Raw genomic sequence first — 22,610 nt, forward strand, 5'->3', positions numbered from 1 at the left:
TGATCAACCTCGTCACATTTTTGTGAGTGCCATCCACTCCGGCAACAGGTAGCCATCGCGTGTGCACTTTAACACAGTCAATGAGTCAAACCAACTGGTAAGGACAATAACAGGGACAGGAGCAAGGGGCACGGGGATCACAATCCCCCCAAAATGTTTGCAGAATGGATATTGAACACTGCGGTTGAGGTTACTATTTATCTCATGCCAGCCAAGTTGGCACGCACATCTGGCGCTGGGTACTTAGTGCAATTATTTATGATTTCCTCCAAGATTTAAAAGCTCTTCGCCCGGCCTTGTAATGCAGTAACTGATTGCACTGCTAATGTAATTAAGGGGAGATTATGATGTCCACGTGGCACACCAGATGGTGGCATTCACAGCAATGGGGGAAGGCACAACTGGCACACCACTGCACAAGGGCAGTGAGGCGCAGTCAGTCGGAGCAGGCCAGACTCCCCACCAGACGGAGGCGCGTGGACATGCCCGTGTGTGCGGGACGTGCACGTGCACAAGATTATAATGTGTGAGTGGTAACAATATAAAAGGTAAGTCAGAAGCATATGACTTCAGGTTATTCAGTAACTATGGGCCTGAGGGTCACAAATGTTTATGTTAAAAACAGTTTGAGTAATAAGTTGTAAGCGCTTAACCAAGAAAACAGATGTCTTAAATGGAAAATTCAATTGCATTTGGCAATAGGTAACAAGTTTAGGGAAAGTTTCCATCTATGGCAACAATGAAACAATGACCTTTAATTAGAAAAAAGCTATATATTGTAAAGCCTTGCAAGAGCCGATCCTGGGGGGGCACTAGGGTTTGGCTCCTAAAGCATGTTATTATAAGCTATTCTGGAGACACGGGGTTTTATGTGTCGACAGAAGAGGCGGAGGGAGCGGCTGAGGGTCATATATGAAATGAGACCTGCACATTTGTACGCGCTCTATAATGGGTTCACGCGGGTGACGGGGACATTGGGGCGCAGTAGATTTCCCAAGTTGAGATAGGGATATTATTACTCTCACGGTGGCTACAGAGAAATCTCCATCTTCAGTCCCTAGACTAGTGTCAGCAAATTACGCACAACACACTGAATGACCTTTACATGAGAAACGGGAACCTTTGCTGTTTTGTATCATTTGGGTGCAAAGTCATTCACTGAGGTATAATTTTAGTCCAGGGGCTCTTTGATCATTAGTGCTCATGAGTAAAACATTGGTGAAGCCAGAGGTGGGTAGTAATAAGCAAAGGTTACCACTAACTTTCAGAATAAATTCTGCTTCCAGATGTAGATTTGAATTCCACCTAACATTTGACACTATATTAATATATTTCAAACACTTACTGATGACTTGCAGCCACTTTGATATGAGTATGTCATTAAGAAGTGACTCAGACACTTATGGGACAACAATTTTTGACTACTCTATCCACCTTTGGTTGACGCTGAGCAAATGCATATATTCACAATAACAGAGAGGTATCTATCACTACTGGTGACTAAATGAAAGGTGTCAAAAAGTCTGAAGGAAACAACGGAAGAACAAAGAAGTAGCATACTAGCATTTTAACAAACCTTTCTAAAATGCCAGATGTAGTGCTATGCAGCGTGCCTCGTCTTGGCTGCTCCCCCACAGCCATCACTCATCCTGCCCCACAATCCTCTGCTGCGCGTTGTGTGGCGCACATTAAAACACTGTAATCGCTGATGGCTTTCACAGTTAGCATGTGTTGCTGATATCTCCAGACTCTGAATGAGAGTTTCATCGCCTATTCCATAATTAGACCATTACTTTAGCAGGTGCACCTCTATCCAGCCTCAGCATGGTGTTTTTCTCTCGACAGACATTTGGTTTTGAGTCTTATCAACCTCAACACTGCTACAAATATACATAAAATGAGCATGCCTGTGCCACTGGGTTGTCAACACTCTACTGTGGAAACATGTGTTAGCACCAGTTTACAGTATGTGTGAGAAACATGGCGCTGTGGAGAGGAGCTGATGTTACAGAAGCTCAGACTTGAACAGAAGCAAAATGTTTTGAGAAGGTCAGAAATAAATGTACTATGATTGTATTATGAATTACATTCATAATTCCACATACACATGACATTTCTGTGGAATAAAGCTGCTTTGTCTTGAAAATAACATTTGTAAACATTGGGATTTTTTTTCCAATGTGCAGCTGTTAAGTCAGTGAATTATTTTGTCATAAAATCCATCTCAATTATTTAAAGTAGCAGTCGGTGGTGAATTAAATGTTATCATTTCAAAACTCAACTCAAAACTTACTTTTTCAGTTCCCATACTTTCTGAGATTTTATTGAGTTTTATATTTATATTGTGTATTTGTTGTGCTTTGTACAAGAATAATTACATTTTTGATGGGAAATTATACATTATAAAACTTAAACATTTTCATTACATTTATACATTATTATCAATAGGCTATTTATTCAAAACAGAAATAGATAGTCTAAAATAAGAAGACAAGTGAGCGCTGCTATGGGTTTGTGAACGTAGCCGAGTCAGGTGCTCTTCAAGGATCCATGCGAGTGCACTTACTTAGAGGAAGAGAGAGGAGGTCTGAGGCACAACTATCTTGTGAAAGTGCTTTACTTTGTCTGCCCTGATCAAGACCTAAATGATCGAAACGTGGTGTGGGTGTCCCAAACGAATAAAGGACTTTTACACATTAGATGTGCCTCGAACCTCCTTTCTCGTCCTCTAAGATAGCCTAAAACATTTTAGACCAGAAAGGATATATCCATAACAAGTCATGTGACCAAGGCCCAGGGGTGTCTCTAGGCGGTGGCCAGGGACAGGGTAGACTCCATGGTTAGGTATAGGTGCCTCCTAATTCAGTGGCAGAATGTGTATGTCAAGCATGGTAAGTTCAGTGCAGTTTTATCTACACCAAACTATGTCAAATATGGGCAAATAGCATAAAAAATGAAGAAATTATACATTATACACGTCTTGGTGTTTCTGGTGTCACCCTAGAACAGGGGTCCCCAACTAAATCAGCTCGAGGTCCGCAAACCTTTCTTTCATAACTTTCAACATTATGTCCAGGGTCCGGACATATGCAGTCATTGCTCATGAGCATAGGTTGTCTATTTACATAGCAGAGCTGATCAATTAGTCAACAATTTTGCCATTTTATTTCAATGTTATTCAATTGTTTAGATAAGCCTTAGAAATTAAGAATATTGACAGGATGAAAAGGCTTTGGGGTCGGGACTAAACCCTCTGGAGGTCCTGATATGGACCCAGGTCCGCCAGTTGGAGACCCCTGCCCTACAATCACAGGATGCCTCCACTGGGCCAACCCCTGACCAAGGCCTATGGTCTATTTATTTAGGTATACGTTATATTGTGCGCACTGACCAGCCACGTGGGAAGTGCCCAATGCTTTTGGCGCGTATGTCTCTGAAAACTCATTGCAGTGCTGACGCTGTGACCTCCACGTGCCGGATGATTGATTGATTGATTGATTGTTTATTCCGAGTTCAATGTACAATATAAGCAAATATAAGAAATAAGATAAGATGAATGTGACAAACCGAAACGGAGGTGGATGAAGACAATGGACACGAAAATATTACAAGACAGAGCAACAAGTAAGTTTAAACGGTCATCTGACGCCCAAATTCTGCACCCAGGTACAATAATGGTGAATAGATGTTTTCAAAGTGTCCGGGAGAATGTTCACTAATATTAATGCTAATAATAATTAATTAAATAAATAAATAAGAAAGAAAAAGAAAAAAAAACTGTATTGAAAGGTATGAAAAACGCAGCACACTTACACGTTTCATTGTTGAACCTTTTCAGCCGACACATCCGTGATAACGACGCGCTTCGACACCGTTGCTGCGCTTCCCCGTAAATGATTGAACAAAACCCGGAAGAGGGGGAGACTGGTCCAAAGGTGAGACGAGCAAGTGAGGAGCGGGATCTCAGGTAAAACGCGCTATAGGAAATAGTTCATTATATCACTGAAAAAAATAATCGTGATCATGAGAAACAAAACACAAGAACTTTGCTAATTTGGCATCCTGATTAATTCGCGTAACTGAAAGTTTGCAACATTTGTTAAAGAGACAGCTGTTTGTGGAGTAAATCCTTTAATTTGATCAGCTTAATTGCCATAGATTTTGTAAACATCAAGATTAAATGCTGCAACTTTGTCAGCTAGTCCAAGAATGCTTTAAACCTAATCTAATAAGTGTGCATAGAGAACCTCCGCAAAACCACTTACCCGTAAAAGGCTTGCCTGGCCATTATGCAAAAATTCCCTTGGACAGAAATAGATAGGAATTGATTAGGACTTCCTTGAAAATATGTTCCACTCTGCTTAATTTGTGATTTGGTGAAGTCATTGCGCTCTCCCGGTGCTCTTTAGTGGCCGCTCTCACTTGTCATTGTATCCCAGATTAGAAAGATGCTTTTTCTTCTAGATCCTGATAAGCCTCCACATCCACAAGAAGTCACTATTGTTGTTCTCTCAATCTTTTAGTCTTGAAATGTTCTTTTTAATGACTGTGCTTTACAGTGTAATTCTGTTGCTGTTGAATTATTATGGCATCATGGCGAATCCCTCATGTTTTCCCAGTTTTGTCCGGACTCAGAAGGAGAGCGTCAGCATGACAGAAGTGAGCAGCCAACTTCCTGCAGCGCCCATCTCAGCAGTAGGAATTATCTCATCTCCCACCAAAGCCCCTGATGGATACTATGTTGTGAGTATACAATTTTATGAGCAAAGAACTTTAATCTTGAACCTGTCTAATGATATTTGTTACATTATTCATGTAACCTTTGTGTATCAAGAAACATGCCTGTAGATGTTTCAGGTTTCACATTTCCAGGTTGATAAAAGTAGCAGCTCTTGTATGTTACGGTGACATAAGACGATTTAGAAATATGTAACTAACTCTTCCTTTATTTTGACTTTAGACCTCAAATAATAATAATCTAATGATGACACGTTTTTGATTGAACTACTAAATTAATTCCGCTACTAAAGTACAATGTTTTTATCATGTTATGCCTTGTTGTGTGGTGTTAAACCTTGTGCAACTCTATAGATGAGAAGCCATTCCTGGTGTAATTCTTGCTCAGGGCTGGATCTCTTCTTCTCCCGCTCAAAACTCCTCAGTTTTACCCCATACCCTGAAACTGTTATCTCTTCCTGCTCTGCCCGACGTGGCCCAGCCTGTTCTAAGTTCTGGCAGAGGACGCTGGGTTTGGCATCCAAACAGCCACTGGCAGGAGAACGGTGTACACACCACACGGCAGTGACAAACAGAGAAAAACGCCATCAGACTTCCTTCTGTGCCGCTCCACTGCTACAGTACATTGTAGTTGATGTGCATATAGTCTACTGCCTCTGCACCTGCGTCTGCAGCTCCCTCCAGCTTATTGTTGGTATTGTACTGAGACTTTTTTCATTCACATATGTAGAACTATTGTTTGGATTATTTATTTTCAGTGTTTCTTTACTGACCAGCCACTTTTAAAGGTGCTTAAAGGTGCATTGTGACATTTTTTTTTTTAAAGACATTAATACATATTTCAGTGGGCCAGTGACCGTATGGAGGTGAGCAGAGTGCGTTTATTTTCCATCATAGTGTCCTTAATATTGTCCTGGATCAATTGGTTTTAAGGGTTTCTGGTTTGTTTTGACTGGTGATGGAACCATCTCCATGCTTGTGCATACAATCCATCCAAAACATCTACCAGAAACCCTGAAAAACAATTGGTCATGGGCCGTCATAGAGGCCACCATGATGGAAACCAAAGGCGCCATGCTAACTATCCATGCAGCAACTGGGCTGTAAAACGGTCAAATATGCACAAATTTGAAGGTTTTTTGTTTTTCTTTCCGCATAAAACGGAACATAGTGCATTTATATATAAACTTAAGGATTTTTATTTAGGCCTAGTGGAAAAGATATCACAAAAGTATAGATTGACTCGAATTGTTAAACTCAGCTTTACATACATGATATGAAAAATATAGCCTAAATTTAAACATATGAAGAAAGACAACAATCTTGGAGAAAAAGGAAAGTGCATAATGGCAGCCTCAGAGATACAGCCAAGACTTTTCTGGCTCTTCAGCTCTGCTCCAAGTGCATTTGAGGAACATCTTTTGAACCACTATGTGGTCTTTCATGTGCAGATATCAAATACAAACAAAATATCAACATTTGCCATCAGTGACTAAAGCTGCTCAGAGGAGGCAAGTCTCTGGATATTACGCTGTATTTTGTTCTTTCAAGCCTCCGTTCAGACTCCACCCTTAATACCAGCTGCTTACATGCCATACTTTTTCTACAGCAGATCAAAGGCTTGATTAACTCTTTTGCGGTGTGATACGGGACATTCACATCTCTGAACCTGAGCAGGTTGTTCCTGCACAAGAGAGCAAGGCCCAGATCAAACGCACCTCCGCTGGGATCAGGAGCTCTGCACTAGTACCAGCAGCCACCCAACATCAAAAACCTACACTCACTCCCTCTGTGGGGGTGAGAGGAGCATCCACGGGGAGCAGGCTCACCTGTATTTGACAGGCCATGTTCAGAAACTCATTATTTTGAATTACTGTATGTTACGTGTATGAGGATTAAACACTGTGGTTTATACATTTGGAAGTGGATGCACAAACTTTGCCAATATTTATAGTGCTCACTACAAGTCTCACTTGTTACTGTAATGTATCTTCTGCAACGCTCATAATCTAGAATAATATACAAAGTTCTAGTTTTGTGAATAGTCCAATAACTATTTACATTTTTCTCTTTGAAGGAGCTACCTGTGACAGGTTCAAGCTGGCTTCCCCAGAGACGGATCATTACACTTTAATATCTTTTATTTACAGCTCAGCCTGTGCTGTGTCTCAGGAGAGGCTTCAGAAGACTTCCACATCTCTTGAGGACTGATGTCATCAGCCATCTTTCAGATCAACACAAAAGCATCATTTTAGGAAGTGGCAGTTAAAGCTGTCACTCTGTTTTAAATCATATTGTCGAATCATATTTCAATGACAGAGCTGCAACGTGATCCCTGCTGTTATAGTATATGAGCTTTTTCTTTAAGGTAAAGGCTTACTCATATAGCCACAATATTAGGCAGTAGGGCTGTGCTCAGTATTGGCGTTTCACATTCAGGCAGTGTCGCCCTGTGCTGCCGCCGGCTGTGGCAGGATGATGCCTGAGGTGCCTCGAAGGAGGACGCTGCCCTCGTTACTCCTCAACTTGACTTTGGGTTTCACAAAGCGAGCCCTTTGTTTACGCTGACAGGATGCGCTGGCTACTGACCTGGAAAAAGTGGCCAAGACGGCTTGTCTTGTAAGGAGGAAGGAAGCTGGTGATGTATAGGCTCCTTCTGGGACCTTTCATGGAAGTGCCGTTGGAGACGCCCTGTAATCTCTCTCTGCTCATACCTCCACTCTTGCCCCACTATCTATCTCCGTTCTCACTACCCTGTGTTCGTCCCATCGAGTCACTGCTGGTTTTGCATGAATCTCCCCATGCCTTGTTCCCCCAGCCAGTCACCGGGTCATTCATCAATATTGTCAAGGCGAATGTGTGTGGGTGGGTGCAGAGATCTATGACTTCTTCATTTGAATGAACCTCATTAGATTGACTCTTCTTTGTAAAGGATCCTTTTAGAAAATAAGTCTGGCAGTTATTTAGGTGATTCTCACGTGGTAACCAATGGGACATGACGTTTCAGCCAAGCATATTGACTCGCATGAGGGAAGAGTCTCCATGAGATAGTCTGCATGTTCTGCTTTGCTCTATCATTCTACCCTGCAGACCCACATTTACATAGCAATGGGGTGTAAGACCTTGAGCTTTATTCGTGTCGCCCAAATCCTGTCATTATAATGTAATCAATGACTGAGTGAACACCAACAAGCTTTTTGTACAAGGGCGAGGTGCTTAGGCTTTTGGGAAGGTTTACCTCCACTTCAGAGTAATTCTTTGGGAAGACAGGGGAGATATTTAAATACATTTCTTTGACATTAAACGACTCAATTTACATATGTCTTCCATAGCATAAAAGCAAATGGATTTCCACTGAATATTATTCCTGCTTTCCCACAACACACCCTCAAGTTTGGTTTTCTTATTAGAGCCGAGCGTTGTCAGGGTATCTTTAATCAGCCTGGTCTCTGGGGATGATATTTTTAGCCACCTTTTTGGAGGCTAAGACTCCTTTACCCATGCCGAGCACTAATGAGATGGAGCGCAAGTGTAGCAAGCGTTAATTAAGGCTAGTATGCAAGGGAAGAGGCAAAAGCAACACGCTCATGGCATACATACATTAACTTTATCCCACCTTTTGCCTGTTTTTTTCATCTTGTTTTTTTCTCGTAGGTTGCACAAACAACAGATGGCTCTGACGCCGACCTGTGGAAGGACGGCTTATTCAAATCCAAGGTCACCCGCTACCTCTGTTTCTCCAGATATCCTGTAAGTGTAAATGTAAACTTCTGCCTTCCCACATGCATCCAGCAGCTCTGCCCTCTTTGTTTGCCAGGGGTTATTAGCCGAGTTTTTCATTGCCACAGTATCCTTGTGGACTTTGCACTTTGATCAGCCGGAGTCCCATTTAAATAGCCGGCGTTGCCGGTTTTTAACTTTCAGATATAATAGATTCACATGCATATTTTAGATGCATAATATACCTCTGTGAGATATTTTTTTCCTGGTGTGGGTCCTCTTGAGGATTTCATATGTTTATTCATGAAATATCAATGAGCTGGATTTTAACTATTCAAATTATTTAATCAACTGTATCCCTGAAGAGAAGCGCCAACCAGTCACTGTGTGTGTAATTACGAACACAAAAATGTTCTTAAACAACCACAAAAAATATGGTTAAATACGCATTGGAATTAAAAGCATGAACCTAATCACCTGTGTAACAATCTTTATGCTTTTCTCTTTTATAAATGGAGAGGGTTGGAAGAGGACGGGCATCTGACTGTATTTAAAGGCTAAATCAGAATGAAAATCACTGCACATTTGTAGGCATGGTTTATGATTGTGACCCCACATTGGAAAAGCGGGAGAGAAAGATGTTTCTGTCCATCTAAACATTAGGCAAATAGCACCTGGTTTGTGCTTACTTCAGTGTATAGCAGCATATTCAAATAGCCGTCCTCCAGCTCCTGCATATGGCCTTAAATGCGTGTCCACATTGTTTTAAAGGTTTTGATGCAAATAAAACATGACAGAGCCATCAACAAAGGCTATTTTGTCTGTCAGTCACTGGGGCACCCACTGTAATTGTCCATGACAAAAACAGATTCAGTAAAATTAGCCCCTGAATTATGTGAGAGGAAGTAAATAGTCTGTGATTTATCATACTCCAGGTTGGTGCAAGATAGCCTTTTTTTGTCAGGTTGTGATGGGGAAAAATCTCACAAGCAAAAGAGCAGAATGCTAAGAAAAAAAAAAAAGAAGGCCCCATGCATAGTAATAGCATTCATCCATATTCCTCCTTAAGTCGGTATAAAAACTATGAATAAGAAATGTCTCTAATGGTAATGACTGTCAGGCAACAGTCGCCGTGGAATCCAGCCTCTCGGACGCATCAAGTCACGCCTGGCTCGTCCCACTCGGCGGCGCCACTGTGTATTATTGCAATTTATTATGGCGAAAAAATGAAAACGTAATGGGAGGCAGGGAAGAGTCATGCTTGAAAATGTCAACTACACAGTGGCTGATTGTTTTTAACCAGGCCCATTCTGTTGATCAGGGCTGCCTCTGTCTCCTATCAGCCGGCAGCTCCTCGCCAAAAGGTTGAGAATGATTACGAGTTCACACATGCATTCTTTTGCGGCAAAAAAAAAAGCTATTAGGGAGTAATTACTTCTGCTATTTTGTCAGTCCTTCTTTTTAGAGACTTCCCGTGCTTTCAGCAAATCTTCTAGTCTATTATACTCACTGGGAGAAAATGAGAAAGCTTTTTTTTTTCCTTTTGTCTTGTGTGTTTTGGGAGGTCTTATATATAGTAATATGGAGGAATTGAATTGAATAGTGCTTTATATTAAGGTGTGGTCGTTAAGTAATAATAAGAATTAATAATATGCTTTTAAAGAGTTTTATCTGTTAAAAAGACTAGATGCAAGTTGGTCATTTTATGCTCCCTACTGCCTCCTCAGGTCTTAACTGTAGCTTCTATATTAAAGGGACTAGATGCAAGTGGGTCATTTTTATACTCACTACTGCCACCTCAGGCCTTCTGCGTAACTGCAGGTTCTATATTAAGCTTGTGCCTTTTTGAGTGACAGTGCAGGATTTTAGAGGCATGAAAATACTTAGTTTTAACATTTTTAAACTCTGTATAGTCCCTTTAACATACTAATAGGCCATTAACAATACGCTTATTCTCAGCCAACCCTAACCCTAAAATGATTACTAATGCTTATTAATACTTAATGAGCACACCTTAATCTAAAGCAATACCAAATTTGGTTTTACTTACAGTATTTTAAAATAAGCATTTGGTCGTACACTCAATGGTTAAAAACAGAAGTAATATTTTAGCGTGGCTTTTTTTTTTCATGTAAAGATGTTATCAATAAAACATTTGCACATCCAAACAGCGATTTCAATCCATACCTATTATTCCTACTATTGGCAAATGAGCCCCCGATTTACAATGTTGTTTGAGCAATCCCTTTAATACAGCCCTTTTGTCTTGAAGGGGCTTGACGTGGTCACCGACGTTAAGCTGACTGACATTAAAGACACTTTGCCGGAGGGTTTCACGCCTTTACAAGAAACATTGGACAGTAGTAAGTAAACAGTCAATAGCCCCTCCTGCCTTTTGCTTTCAGTTTCTGGACCAGCTTATGCGGAGGTCCTCGGGGGCAGCTTTGCTTGAGATAGTGAATGTTTTATGGGTGCAGGTTAGCTTAATTTATGGCAGACTGTGGGAATAAAATAAACATTTTGCCCCGGAGGTACAAGAGAAGAGAATCATGAGTCATTGTTTATCTCGGCTGGAGCCCTGCGTTTCTTTATGAGCGGCTTATTTATTTATGTATTTATTTGGGGAGAGGACGAGTGGATGGGGGTTATCTAATATTAATGAAATGCGTTCCCCAATGCTTTAGTGCTTTTTGAGTGCTATGTATCCCGCCCCTCGCGCTATCCACCATGCCTCGGAAATGTAATAATATTTTGGTGTGGGGAGTAAGGACAGCTTGTTTATTATTTTTATTATCATTGCATTTAGACCGCACTTTCGAGTGTTGCCGGGATATAAATGAGGGAGGAGCACTTGCAATATAAAAGAGCATGGCATTTTTTATTTTTTTTCCGCCCGAACGAAGAAAAGAGATTATGTTTTGTTTGGCTAAGGTGTAATTTAATGTTTTATTACTTTATGTGAATCCATGTTTAATGTATACATGTGACATTATGTATGAGCTACCCTCCAGAATATCCAGATGAAATCCCATATGAGCACTAGAGCTGATGGAGGATTCACTTTCTGGTGTCATTCCACCTACTAAAGTGATAAAAATGATAATAATGCATTTGGATTTTGTTGCTTTCCATTGTCCGGCCCCTTTCCTCTGAGCGCTGTAAGTCACCCATTGCTTATATTAGCTTATCTATTATTCTGAGCCTGGTAGGTAATGGCATAGCAGCAAAAGAGACGCTATATAAGTAGAATACTAGATGTGTATAAAGTGTAAAGGTCGTTTGACAGGATTTAAACAAAGGAAACATGTAGCAAAACCCACATGATTGATGGGTGATACAAATTATCTATACAGATAGACCAAAAGTCATTACGTCACAGCGTTTTGAAATTCTACACACAAATGTCATCTATTATTATTATAACGCTCCAACATGCAAACGTTTTGACGACTTTCTTTTTGAAACTTTTTGCCTCATGTATGTGGCCCGAAGGTATACCTTAAATGCCCGTAGATATTATTTTAGCTTCAATCTCGGGGGGTGGAAATAGCTCCCTGTCTGACACACTGGTGCTCCTGACTCATCAGAGGAAGCTGCCATGAGGAAGAGGAGGCTGTGTGTGAAAGTGAGCCCTCGCGCTGCCGCCCAGACAGCTGTGTATGACATCCAGATCGTGGCCAAGTCAAAGTACCATCTTGTTAACTACACCTGCGTCGGGTGAGCCGGGCCATGCTATAAATACACTTCCAATCAATCATTGCTTTTATGGAGCTTTCTGTCATGTAAAGACAAAATTAAACCAAGCATCAATGACGAAAACTTACTTTTTTTTTTACACAGGGAGATCAACAATATGTTCGTTTGGTGCAGATTTGGAGATGTCCATCCACAACAACCACTTCTAAAGGCAGACAAGGCTAACATTGCAAACCAGGTCCAAAGTGCAAGGTAACAGCTGACCATTTGTAACACTCATAACATTATTGCTCATTAATGACTCAATAAATAATCACATTTTAACACAGAAACTTTGACTTCTAGATTCAACATGTTTTATCTGTTACCATTTTAGTTATCTGTGTTTTAATTCACTAGCGCTCATACTATATTCAGGTAGAGCATTGCTTCTTTGAAACTATAATAACTGCAAGTAAAAGGAATTCACACAAAAACAATACCAGGTTTTATGTTTTTTAAAAGTTAATAGTACTGCTTCTTAGTTAGTCAGTCATGCGATTATTAGGCAGGTCTATGCCTTCTCTTTCTCCCTCCTCTGTTATTTCACGCTCAGTGTACTCTTGAGCTGCTCTCTGTACCATATGTACGACAATGAAGACACAAGCAATTGATCACTCCTGGGCAATCTGCTGTAAAGGTTGAGGCTGGACACCGAGGTAGAGAGGGTGAACTGGAGAGAGACGGGCTAACTAGACAGGATCCCCTGAACACGAACACAAGTTCAATGAGGGCTAAACTCCTGCTATTTGTGTGGTGTCCCGGGAGGCAGAGCAGGGCGCTCTGACTGTGGTGACAGTAGTTGTAGTATGTAGACAAAGAGGAGGAGATGTAGCCCGGAGAGGGAGCGACAGCTGCGGAGGAAGAAGGGAGGAGAGCTCCGGATCATCCGCCGCGCCGGAGTGAACATGTCCCCCTTTGGCTGTCTCTGCTCAGGCTGCCTCCGTCTCAGCCCTTTGTACTGTGTCCAGATCAAACAGCTCAATTATTTATCCTGACCAAGAACTGGGGATTTCCCAAGCAAATTGTAAATAAACAAGTGAGACTCCTTCTGTGTGGAAAGGGAAGCTTGGCATGGGCCACTGACGGCATTGCCAGCCTCAAGTCAAGTGCACATGCGGTGCCATGATGTACCCGCCTGTTTACACACCACTTACAAGACTCCATCAGCTTTGGGAAAATGTAATACATTGTCTTTTCAATCATACATTTCTGTGGTCACCAGAGCCAATCACCTGCCACCTCACAGAGTGATTTAGTCATGTGCATAATTCATTGGGATTTTTGGCCCATATGACTTCTCTATTTGGGCCTGGAGGTGGCACAAAGAGTACACAGAAATGTGACGCTCTGCTGAAGTGTTCGATTTGATCATGAATGTTGAGTGAATTCAAAAGTAATTTATAAAAAAAGAGATTTTTTTATTCAATGGTCAGTACGCTTTGATACTTTCTCGCGAGGCGGGATGCTTTCCAACTCTTAGTAGTAATCCTCAGTTCTTTTGAAGCCCACTTTCAAGTTAGCCAGGCTCAAAGGTTAGAATAAATTGTACCTTCCAGCAACACACCCCCTCCTGATGCATGCTGAGATCACAGGCTGCTGTTTTTGTCTTAACATTAAAATTCAATCCACACTTGGAGAGCCTTCTTTCCATCCGTATTTCTGTCTATGTATAAGGACAAAACACAGGTCTGTGTAATACTTTGTACAAATACAGAATTATTCATACTGTATGTCTTTGGGGTTGTTTTTAAGAAGAGCCATAAACAAATAAGAGATTCATTGGAGTTCCGAAACAATACTACAAAACCTTTGCCAAGGCACCAGTCCTATCTTACAATGATAGTGACATAGCCCAATGATAGTGATGGGGACATAGCCAATAATAGTGACATGGGCTGAATGCGGCCCTAAGACCAATTTTTTGTGGTTCTTTTCTATTTTACTGCAAGTTTAATCATTCCACATGGTTAAAACCTCAAAAACTAACGTATGGTGAGACAAAGCTGGCGTCAGGGTCCCAGACCTAAATATATGTGAGTGTTGAATGGCTCCAACCTCTCTTAAATGCTCACATTTAAGTATCAACTGCACTGACCACCGATCTGTGGCCCTCCATGCTGTGTTCATGTCAAAGTTTGGCCACCCCTGATTTATAGAGTTGGCAGCTTTCACTGCTCTTGGAACAAATGAGTTTTTAAAAAGAAATGTTTGATATCAGATATAACCCTACATCTCCTCCCTGAAGGCAACAGTCCACTGAAGCTATTAGTTTTGTCTTTGGCTCATTGCAACAACACATTCCATTAACAAAATAATCTGTATAAAGCACTTACACCCACTGCACATAAAATAATGAAATATTTTGACATGCGCTACTAAATTCCTTGCTGTGTTTCGCCTTGTACCTTCTCCACAGAACTATTCAAATTCTGCCAGAGCCAGCACTCCCTGTATGCCTCCTTCTGGCTATCTATAACAACTTTATGGCCTTTGGAGAATAGCACCTCTTAAATTTAAGTGCTCTTTACAGTCAGTGGAAAAGATGTTTTAAATACAGTCAATAATGTGTAAATTTTTAATGACCCTTATAATTTTGAAAGCCGCAGTGATTCCTCTCAAATGTTACATCGCCTGAGGCAGCAGGAGCTTGTTAGAGTTGTGTACGGAAAGTAAAACCGCAAATCAGTTTTCTAAGCAGTACAAAGCTGCAGTGAGTGCCGGTCGTTGCATCATTATGAGGAGCACACAGACATTGTTTTTGTGGCTGCTCTCCTTAAATATTTGCTTCTGTTGACTGTTTTTGAATGTTTATATGCTCAGGTTAGGCTTAATGTAAAAAGAGGGAAAGAAGCTTAAGAAAAAAAAATGTAGATCAAGCAGAACGTTCATTTTTGCCCCATTTTGTTTGCATATTCTATTATTTTTCTAAACTATATGATTTTTTTTTTTCTTTTTACTTTGCAATTGAAGTATGTTGTAGTTGTAATCACAGGAGCACAAGTTCTGGTTGTAAATGTAAGATTTATTAAACCATTGCCTGTGAATTTGGAGTTACTGCACTCTTGGTTGTAGTAGTGTTGGTTGAGTTCTAGGTTACTAAAAGCTATCAATAAGTAAATGTTTTGAGAATACATATCAAGCATTAATTGTGTTGCTTAGAAATGCCTATTTAGTGATAATTGCCCATAGTTCAGATTTGGAAATTTACTTATTCACTCATTTTTACAGACATGACTATTTATGTATAACAATTTATACCAGAGTACAGACTAAATATGGTGAAGACTCATTTGCCCTCAACGCTCCCCGATTATGGAACTCACTACTTGACAAGCTTCACCCTGAGGCCTCAATTGATAGTTCTAAGGCAAAATTAAAGGTAAATCTTTTTAATAAAACGTATCGCTACTCTTAAAGCAGAACTATGTAACTTGTTTACCTTCCCTTTGTCTTTTCTGTCAGTGGAGTATTTACTCTCACGGACAATTAATGAGTAAAAAAAACGAAACATGCTACAACACCTGCAGTGGTACTTATGGCCTCCAGGGGCATGAGTTACTTAGTTCTGCTTTAATATTTCTGAAATTGTTACTTGAATTGTTTATGTGGGGGATCATGTTTATTGTTTTCCCCCTCCCCTGTTTCTGTGTTTTCCTGAACCACTTTGAGTTGTCCTTGTGCATGAGAGCTGCTCGTTGGGTTTGAGAAAGTTTACGTACACTTATTATTGTTTTTGAGACATTGGCCAATAACGTGCGGATGTTTTGTTTTTGACTTTTAAATCATTCATTTACAGCAACAGTGTGGGACCCGCGTTTACCTCTGCGCTCTCCTTTTGCATCTTTATCCAGTTTGTCTGGCGCATTTCAGCCTGTGACACTGCTGTGATTTGATTCATAGCCACAGCTTGATGTCAACCACTTTAGCTTGTTCTCTGTCAGACCATATCTCCAGAGCCCGACTTTATAATGTGAAAAAGCCACACCATCCGGTCAGCCTTTTAATGTGTCCAGTAAAGTATCCCCCTCCTCTGTTCTCCTGGCCAACGCTGCCATTTGTCCTCCTGATAAAACTGTCATGGCAGAGGCTGATATCTGACCTCTACACTGACTGCTAGCATAAATTAGCCTTGTCCTAATATTGCAATTACTTTAGCTTGACTCGAAATCAAGGTTTTTGACATTTCTCTTAAAATAATAGGCCTTTGTACACACAAGCACTTTTTAAATCAAACTGTAGAGCGATAAAAATGTCACGGCCAAGGATCCTTTTTAGATTTTTGTCTTAAACATGTGAGGCCTAGAGAGTCATCAGTGTCAGAAGAGGCATGCATATCAATACGCTTTTTGGCTTGCGCCGCCGCACGCCTTTGACACTGTGCATATTGCTGTAACTCTGCTGGAGTATTGTATCAGCTTTCATTGCCGGCTGGTTAACCGAGACTTCCCCAGTGCACGCGCGGCTCTTGGAGAGAGGAAGACGCCGCGACTGTCAGTGTGGCGCCATCTTGAAGTTTGGGAGAACAATCATTTCCCGCACCATCTCACTCATTACTTTGTTGTGCTCAGGAAAGTTACAGAAAGTAGTCGGATCAAGAGGACAGCCAGGGAGTGATGCCAGAAATGATGGAGTGATCAGCCGAGATCTAAAAGGCAGCGGACAAAGAGCGTTCAGTGATTTGCCATAAAATCCTTGTGAGATCCTTTCTTCTGCACCTGACACGAAGCTTAAAGGAGGATAATGATGGCTGAGGCAGCAGCTCCCACAAAGCCGCACTGTCGTCACATAGAGAAAGTGTAGAGATGTTGTCACAGAATGGGCTGGATGTGTGTCAAAACAAGAGCTCCTTCCAGCACTCGGGATCGCACTAATATTACTCTCATCCTCATCTTACCTCTGCACAGTGCGCCTCGTCTGCCCCCTCGTCTCCTCCTCTGTCTCCTTCCCTGGATCCTATTCTGTCCCCTTCACAAGCTCCTACAGTGTTTCCTTCACTTTCTCCCCCCCATATCTCCTCCATTGTCTCTCCGTCACCTCCATTGTCTCCTTCCCTATCTCCCCCAATCCTAAACCAGTGTTTCTCAGGGAATGGGCTGGGACCTTAAAGTGGGTCAATACTCAACTAAAACTTCTGTTTATACGCAAAAAAAAACTGTGTGTTGTGATCAAAATAACTAACTTTTTGGCCTTTTTTCAAATAGTATTAGTTTCACCCTCTTTTTTAAGTACCGTCTTTTCCAGACTATAAGTCGCTCTGGAGTATAAGCCGCACCAGCCTTGGCAACTCTCTGGGCATAGAGGCGTAATTGCAATGTTGACAAGCCTCTCCCGGCAGCACGTTGTTCAAGCACCCATTTGCGAACTCGTTCCTTTTTTTTTTTTTTTTTCAGTGTAAGTAAGTAAGGGAGCAGCTACTGGTACACAAGCCTAAAGTGCCCTCTAGCGGCTGTCAGTGTGAAAATAACAAACGTGAAATTGTATTTTTTTTATATATATAAGTCGCATCCCCAGCCAACTCTGAAAAATAGTGTGCTTAGGTCTTCATGAAGACTTAGGTCTGATGAAGACCTAAGTGGTCGAAACGCGTTGGTGTCCCTCATAAAATAAAGGATTTTTACTACAAGTCGGCTATGCCTCGGACCTCTTTTTGTCTTCAGACCTAGCTTTTTTCGGCGTACGGATCCTGGAAGAGCACCTGACTGACTAAGACACCTAACCCACAGCAGCGCTCACTCGCCCTCTCACTCTATGAAAAATAGTGCGACTTATAGTACGGGAATTACGGTACCCTCTGCTGTGCTCGTGTCACTCTTTAACCCCTTCTCTATTGCTTATTTTACTGTCTCTTCCTCTGTCCCCTCCATTCTTCAATCCCCTGTCCCCTACACTGTCTTTTCCGTCTCCTTTCCTTGTGCTTTCCTTCCTTATCTTTCCTACCGGCCACTTCCTGTTGTCTCCACTGGCCTCTTCTGTCTTCTATTCCTCCCACTGCCTCCGTTCATGTCCCCTCAAACCCCTTGACTGTTTCCCATCTACGTCCTGTGCCGTCTCATTCTTTCTCCCCTGCCTCTGTCTCATTCTCTTGAAGCGAGACAAGGAAAGGAACATCCACATGTAATTTGTGTTGTCAAGTGACCCTCTCTGTCTTGGTTTAGTCGGCTGCCGCTAACATCATTTTACTTTGGCACATTTCGGCGCCACATAAGACTCTCATTCTGCCGTGTAATTGTGTAAATCTCTGATGTTCCCAGTTTTACCTTAATTTGATGAGGACCTGCTCCTATACACTAATTGAATATTCAAATTAGGAATATGAGTCAGTATGGCTCCCCTTGCCTGAAATGAGGATTAATTGTTGTCAAAACTCCAGTGGCCAACATAATACGGGCCCAACACTGCTGTTTGTTGATTAGCACTGCTCTTGCCATGGGTTTGTTTTAAGAATTACTTGTCTAATTGATTTACCATACGCTAGCCTCTCTATTACACCTGAAATTGTATTTAGAAATCACCAATTTGGACCGAGACAGTTTTGTGTTTGAAACAGATGGGAGAGGAGCTCTGGAGGTTGTGCCCGCAAAAAGAAAAAATACAGCACATTTCTCTCGGGAGACTTTGTCCACATGTCAAAATGACTCTTTATCGACCATTAGAATGTTGTTCCACATTAAAACATACCTGAGGTCTCTTTCATGAATGTTTGAGTCACCTCTTGATGTCAGGAGGTGGTGGCTCCTTGGAGTCCAGACCGCTGTAGCATGGCTCGTACTCATTCTTTATTCTTTATTCATTCTATTATTTCCATCATTTCTATTTTTCCTCAAATGCTTAACTCTATATTTAGCTTAATTGCTTTGCTAACTCATAAGCTTTTACATGTTGTCCATTACATTATTATAAATTGTAAAAGACAACATGGCGAAAGCACGGACTGAAAATATCTTTAGAGACCACATTTGATGCCTGTTGTTTTAGCTCAAATAAATGATACAAATACAAAAATGTTTTATGCAATAAATTAACATTATTGATCTGTTAGATGACAAATGTTTTAGTACCGGTATAGAAAAAAAATTATATATATATATGTCATAATGTCAACCTCTAAAGATCCACCTGAACCAAGCACATTTTCTCCTGTTTGGCTTTAAATGAGGCACTGTTGCTCTCCAGTTGAGAAGCTTTTAGATTTGGGTAAAGCCTAACTGGAGAAAATGTGCTCGGTTAAGGCGGGGGTTAAGAGGTTGAATTATCATGGTGTTTAGAGTTTCTGTAATCCTGCATATTTAGTCTGTCGCCAGCCCACACTCCAATATACACAACACGTACTAATAGAATGAAGTTCCTCTTGTTTGAAAAGCCAGAATAAAGCATCATCTAGTTTAAATTAGTCAGAAGTTGCATTCATACATAAAAACAGTCAACAAACAATTGAGGAAAATATCAAGCGCATCTCCATCTTCCGTGTCGGCCCATGGATTATTGATGAGCGCTTTGAAAGATAGCCTTCTCCTGCTGTGGTAGAACTCAACCTTTGCGAGGTAAAAAAAGTCTCTATTGAAGATGGCAAGCGTCCCTGCAAGATTGATGTCAACCTTTTAAAAATTCACCATTGGCCCGGGCTGAACATGGCCGAATGCTCATGTAAATGAGGAGGAGAAAAGTCCACCCTTTCGTTGCAAATAAATCTGAGTTGCAAAGCTTCAGCTCATAAATACCACGGCCTGTCACAAGTCTTGTTTTATTGCTCTTGATGGAAATTATTGCATTTATTTATCTCATCCGAAGAGACAGGGCCTTGAAAGCTGCAATTCACCACACCTTCTGTCCTGAATGTGATCCCGCTTTTGTCTTAAATACAACATTTTTTATTTATGCACACTTAAATTAATTGTATTGCCTATAAACAAAAACACCAAATACAAATCAGTTTTTTTCCCCTTCTCATCTTAACACATGTTTTGTCCTTGTCTGTTCATTGGTCGATTTTATCTCCCTAACTCTTATGCACGGTGCGTCCTCAAGTAATTCCACTTTTAATGCTGGTGCCAACTACTTTGCATTATCATTATAAGACCATTTGTTTTATAATGCAATCCAGGAGCTCAGATTACCTTCAAAGCATATATCACACGATGCTGCTCTGGTGAAGCTAAGATTTTTTTTTTTTCCTGCTTGCTGTGGATTTATCGATCCGTAGGGGTGAGTCACAGGGTGTAATTCATGATAGCTTGATTGATGAGGATTTCAATCTTATATGGTTTGTTAACTTCGAGTGAGCGCAAAGTGCATTCAGTGCTGTTTTCTGTAATACAAGGCCATGAAATGGTAAAACAGACTTCCCTTGAATAATGGAATCTCTCACTTCCTCTAGACTCTAAAACGGCCCAACTTCAAACTAGAAAAGATGATTAAAGCTTTCACACATGTATTTTTGTTAGCCATTGCAGGGCTGTTCTAGAATCTAATGCATGCTAAATGATAAGTGCAAAATAAGTGTATTTATTTGTGACTTTTGTTACGGCAGGAAGAGCTCAGGCAGGCCAGACTGCGATCGGCAAAGCAGTGGAAGTTCCACCAAGACTGGTAAGCCTTTTGTAACGCCACACACTCACACTAGTGCCATTTATTGTAACGTAACAGTAGCAAGAACTAGGGCTAAAACAACCAAACAATATATTAAACTTAAATAAATAAAACTTTTACCTGAAGCAAATGGGGTTACATTATATTTGATGTTTATTTCAGCCAGTCATTTTTATGCTTTCGAGTTGACAGTATGGTTAAAGTCGCTAATAATGTTTATCGCAATCCTGTCTCAATCTATTGAACATTCAAATTTGATATTGTGACAGGCTGAGCAAGAACAATGGGAGTAAGTTCCAGACTTTTGGGTGTTACATTTAAATTCACTTGCCACGGCATATCACTGATAATGCCCTGCTAGTGCATTGTGTGTCCTGGTTAATTGTTTGTGACAGGAAGGGCATCTGGCATCAAACCTTAATCCAAATCATGACAGCGTATAATTTTCTTGACAAAAGGGAAAAGCTCAAATAAAAATCATGTTAGTGTATGCAGCCACATGGTTGAAGGCATTAAGATAACACAGCTTCATAATTTTGTAGTGTAATTTGTATGTATAAAGGTTCGCAATTGACAAAAATGTATGTGATTGTATTGAACATAGGCCACCAACTAAACTAACATGCTGCGATTACTTTTCATCGCTCATAGTAACGAAACCCTTCAAACCTTTTGGACAGCATACCTGTGAACAGTAGAGTGTGGAGTCAGCTGGCGGTTGATCTACACCTGCTCTAGAGCCCCGCTTATCTGTACGTGACTTCCCCCGAAGAGCCGCGCATTATACCCTCAAGAGAACGTTTAACAGCTGTCACCCATGATCCATCAGCACCACTGCATATGCGCCACACACCGAGCGCCCGACTCATTCATCGTGTGATGTAAACTCAGGTGCAGGTCAATTTAGCGAGACTCTTTTTGTTTGAAATAGGCATGACCTTAGACACAGTCCTGACAAAACCTGCATGTTGCATTTGATAACATGTCGAATGATTACTTGTCATAAACATACGACACAGCATTATTATAAATAAACAACATTGCATTATGTTCTGATACAAACAAAACAGAATAACGCACCTTGTGTACATTTTGTAAACTACTTTTTTTTTTTTTACTCTTTTTGATCCGTGAATGATTTGATATAAAAAATACATTTTAATATTGTCACTTTTTTAAATTATAAATGTTGTTGCCAAAACAAAATGAATGGCATTTGTTGTGCATGACAGCCTTAAAGCCCCTCATACTGGGAACAGACTGCAGACCACGAGCGTGTGCGATTCACATAGAACCACTGTGGAAGGCGGCTTTTTATCTGGCTGGAGAGAGACCCCATGTGGTGAAGATTTATCCTGCTCCCCACACACTGAAATGATAGAACCCTGGAAATCTTTCCTGAAAGCTTGAGCGGGGTGGGGTGGTGGGGATGGGGGGGGGGAACAAAGGCATTCACCTATTTGCTTTATTTTTTTTTTAATGATATTTTTTAAGATGATTAATACATTATGGGATCGACTTGACACTCGTTTCATAACTTTGCCAAGTGTGGCCCTGAAGGAGCGGGCATTAACACACAGCCGAATGGTCCGTGACATTTGGTGTGAGATTCCTCCGCTGGGACGTCCTGTGACTGACAGTGAGGAAGAAGCGCATACTGTACCGCCCGGTGCCAGCCCTCATCACTTACCTTCTTTTTTTTTTTTTCCTCTTTTCGACGACGCCATAATAGAGTTTTGAATATGAGCTGGAGATTTATTGTTACAGACTCGCGGCGTCACGCGGAGAAAGTGCGAGGAACACCGCTCGCCTTTATTAAGACGGCGATA

The 22,610-nt window shown here is 41.0% G+C and overlaps 1 protein-coding gene across 1 annotated transcript in view; it reads left to right on the top strand.

Moving 5' to 3' along the window:
* Positions 1-4,632: 4,632 nt before the first annotated feature.
* LOC306966972 (multivesicular body subunit 12B-like) overlaps positions 4,633-22,610 on the top strand; it is a gene marked incomplete at its 3' end in the record, with an annotated part of 34,403 nt that continues 16,425 nt past the window's right edge. Inside the window, exons 1-6 of the mRNA XM_079561831.1 lie at positions 4,633-4,743; positions 8,392-8,487; positions 10,730-10,820; positions 12,045-12,174; positions 12,298-12,405; positions 20,723-20,781. Coding sequence (XP_079417957.1) covers positions 4,651-4,743; positions 8,392-8,487; positions 10,730-10,820; positions 12,045-12,174; positions 12,298-12,405; positions 20,723-20,781 — 577 coding nt within the window. The 5' untranslated portion in view covers positions 4,633-4,650. The remainder of the gene's footprint in view (positions 4,744-8,391; positions 8,488-10,729; positions 10,821-12,044; positions 12,175-12,297; positions 12,406-20,722; positions 20,782-22,610) is intronic.

The sequence above is a fragment of the Gobius niger genome (genome assembly GCF_951799975.1).
Source record: "Gobius niger genome assembly, chromosome: 1".
NCBI classification, from domain to species: domain Eukaryota; kingdom Metazoa; phylum Chordata; class Actinopteri; order Gobiiformes; family Gobiidae; genus Gobius; species Gobius niger.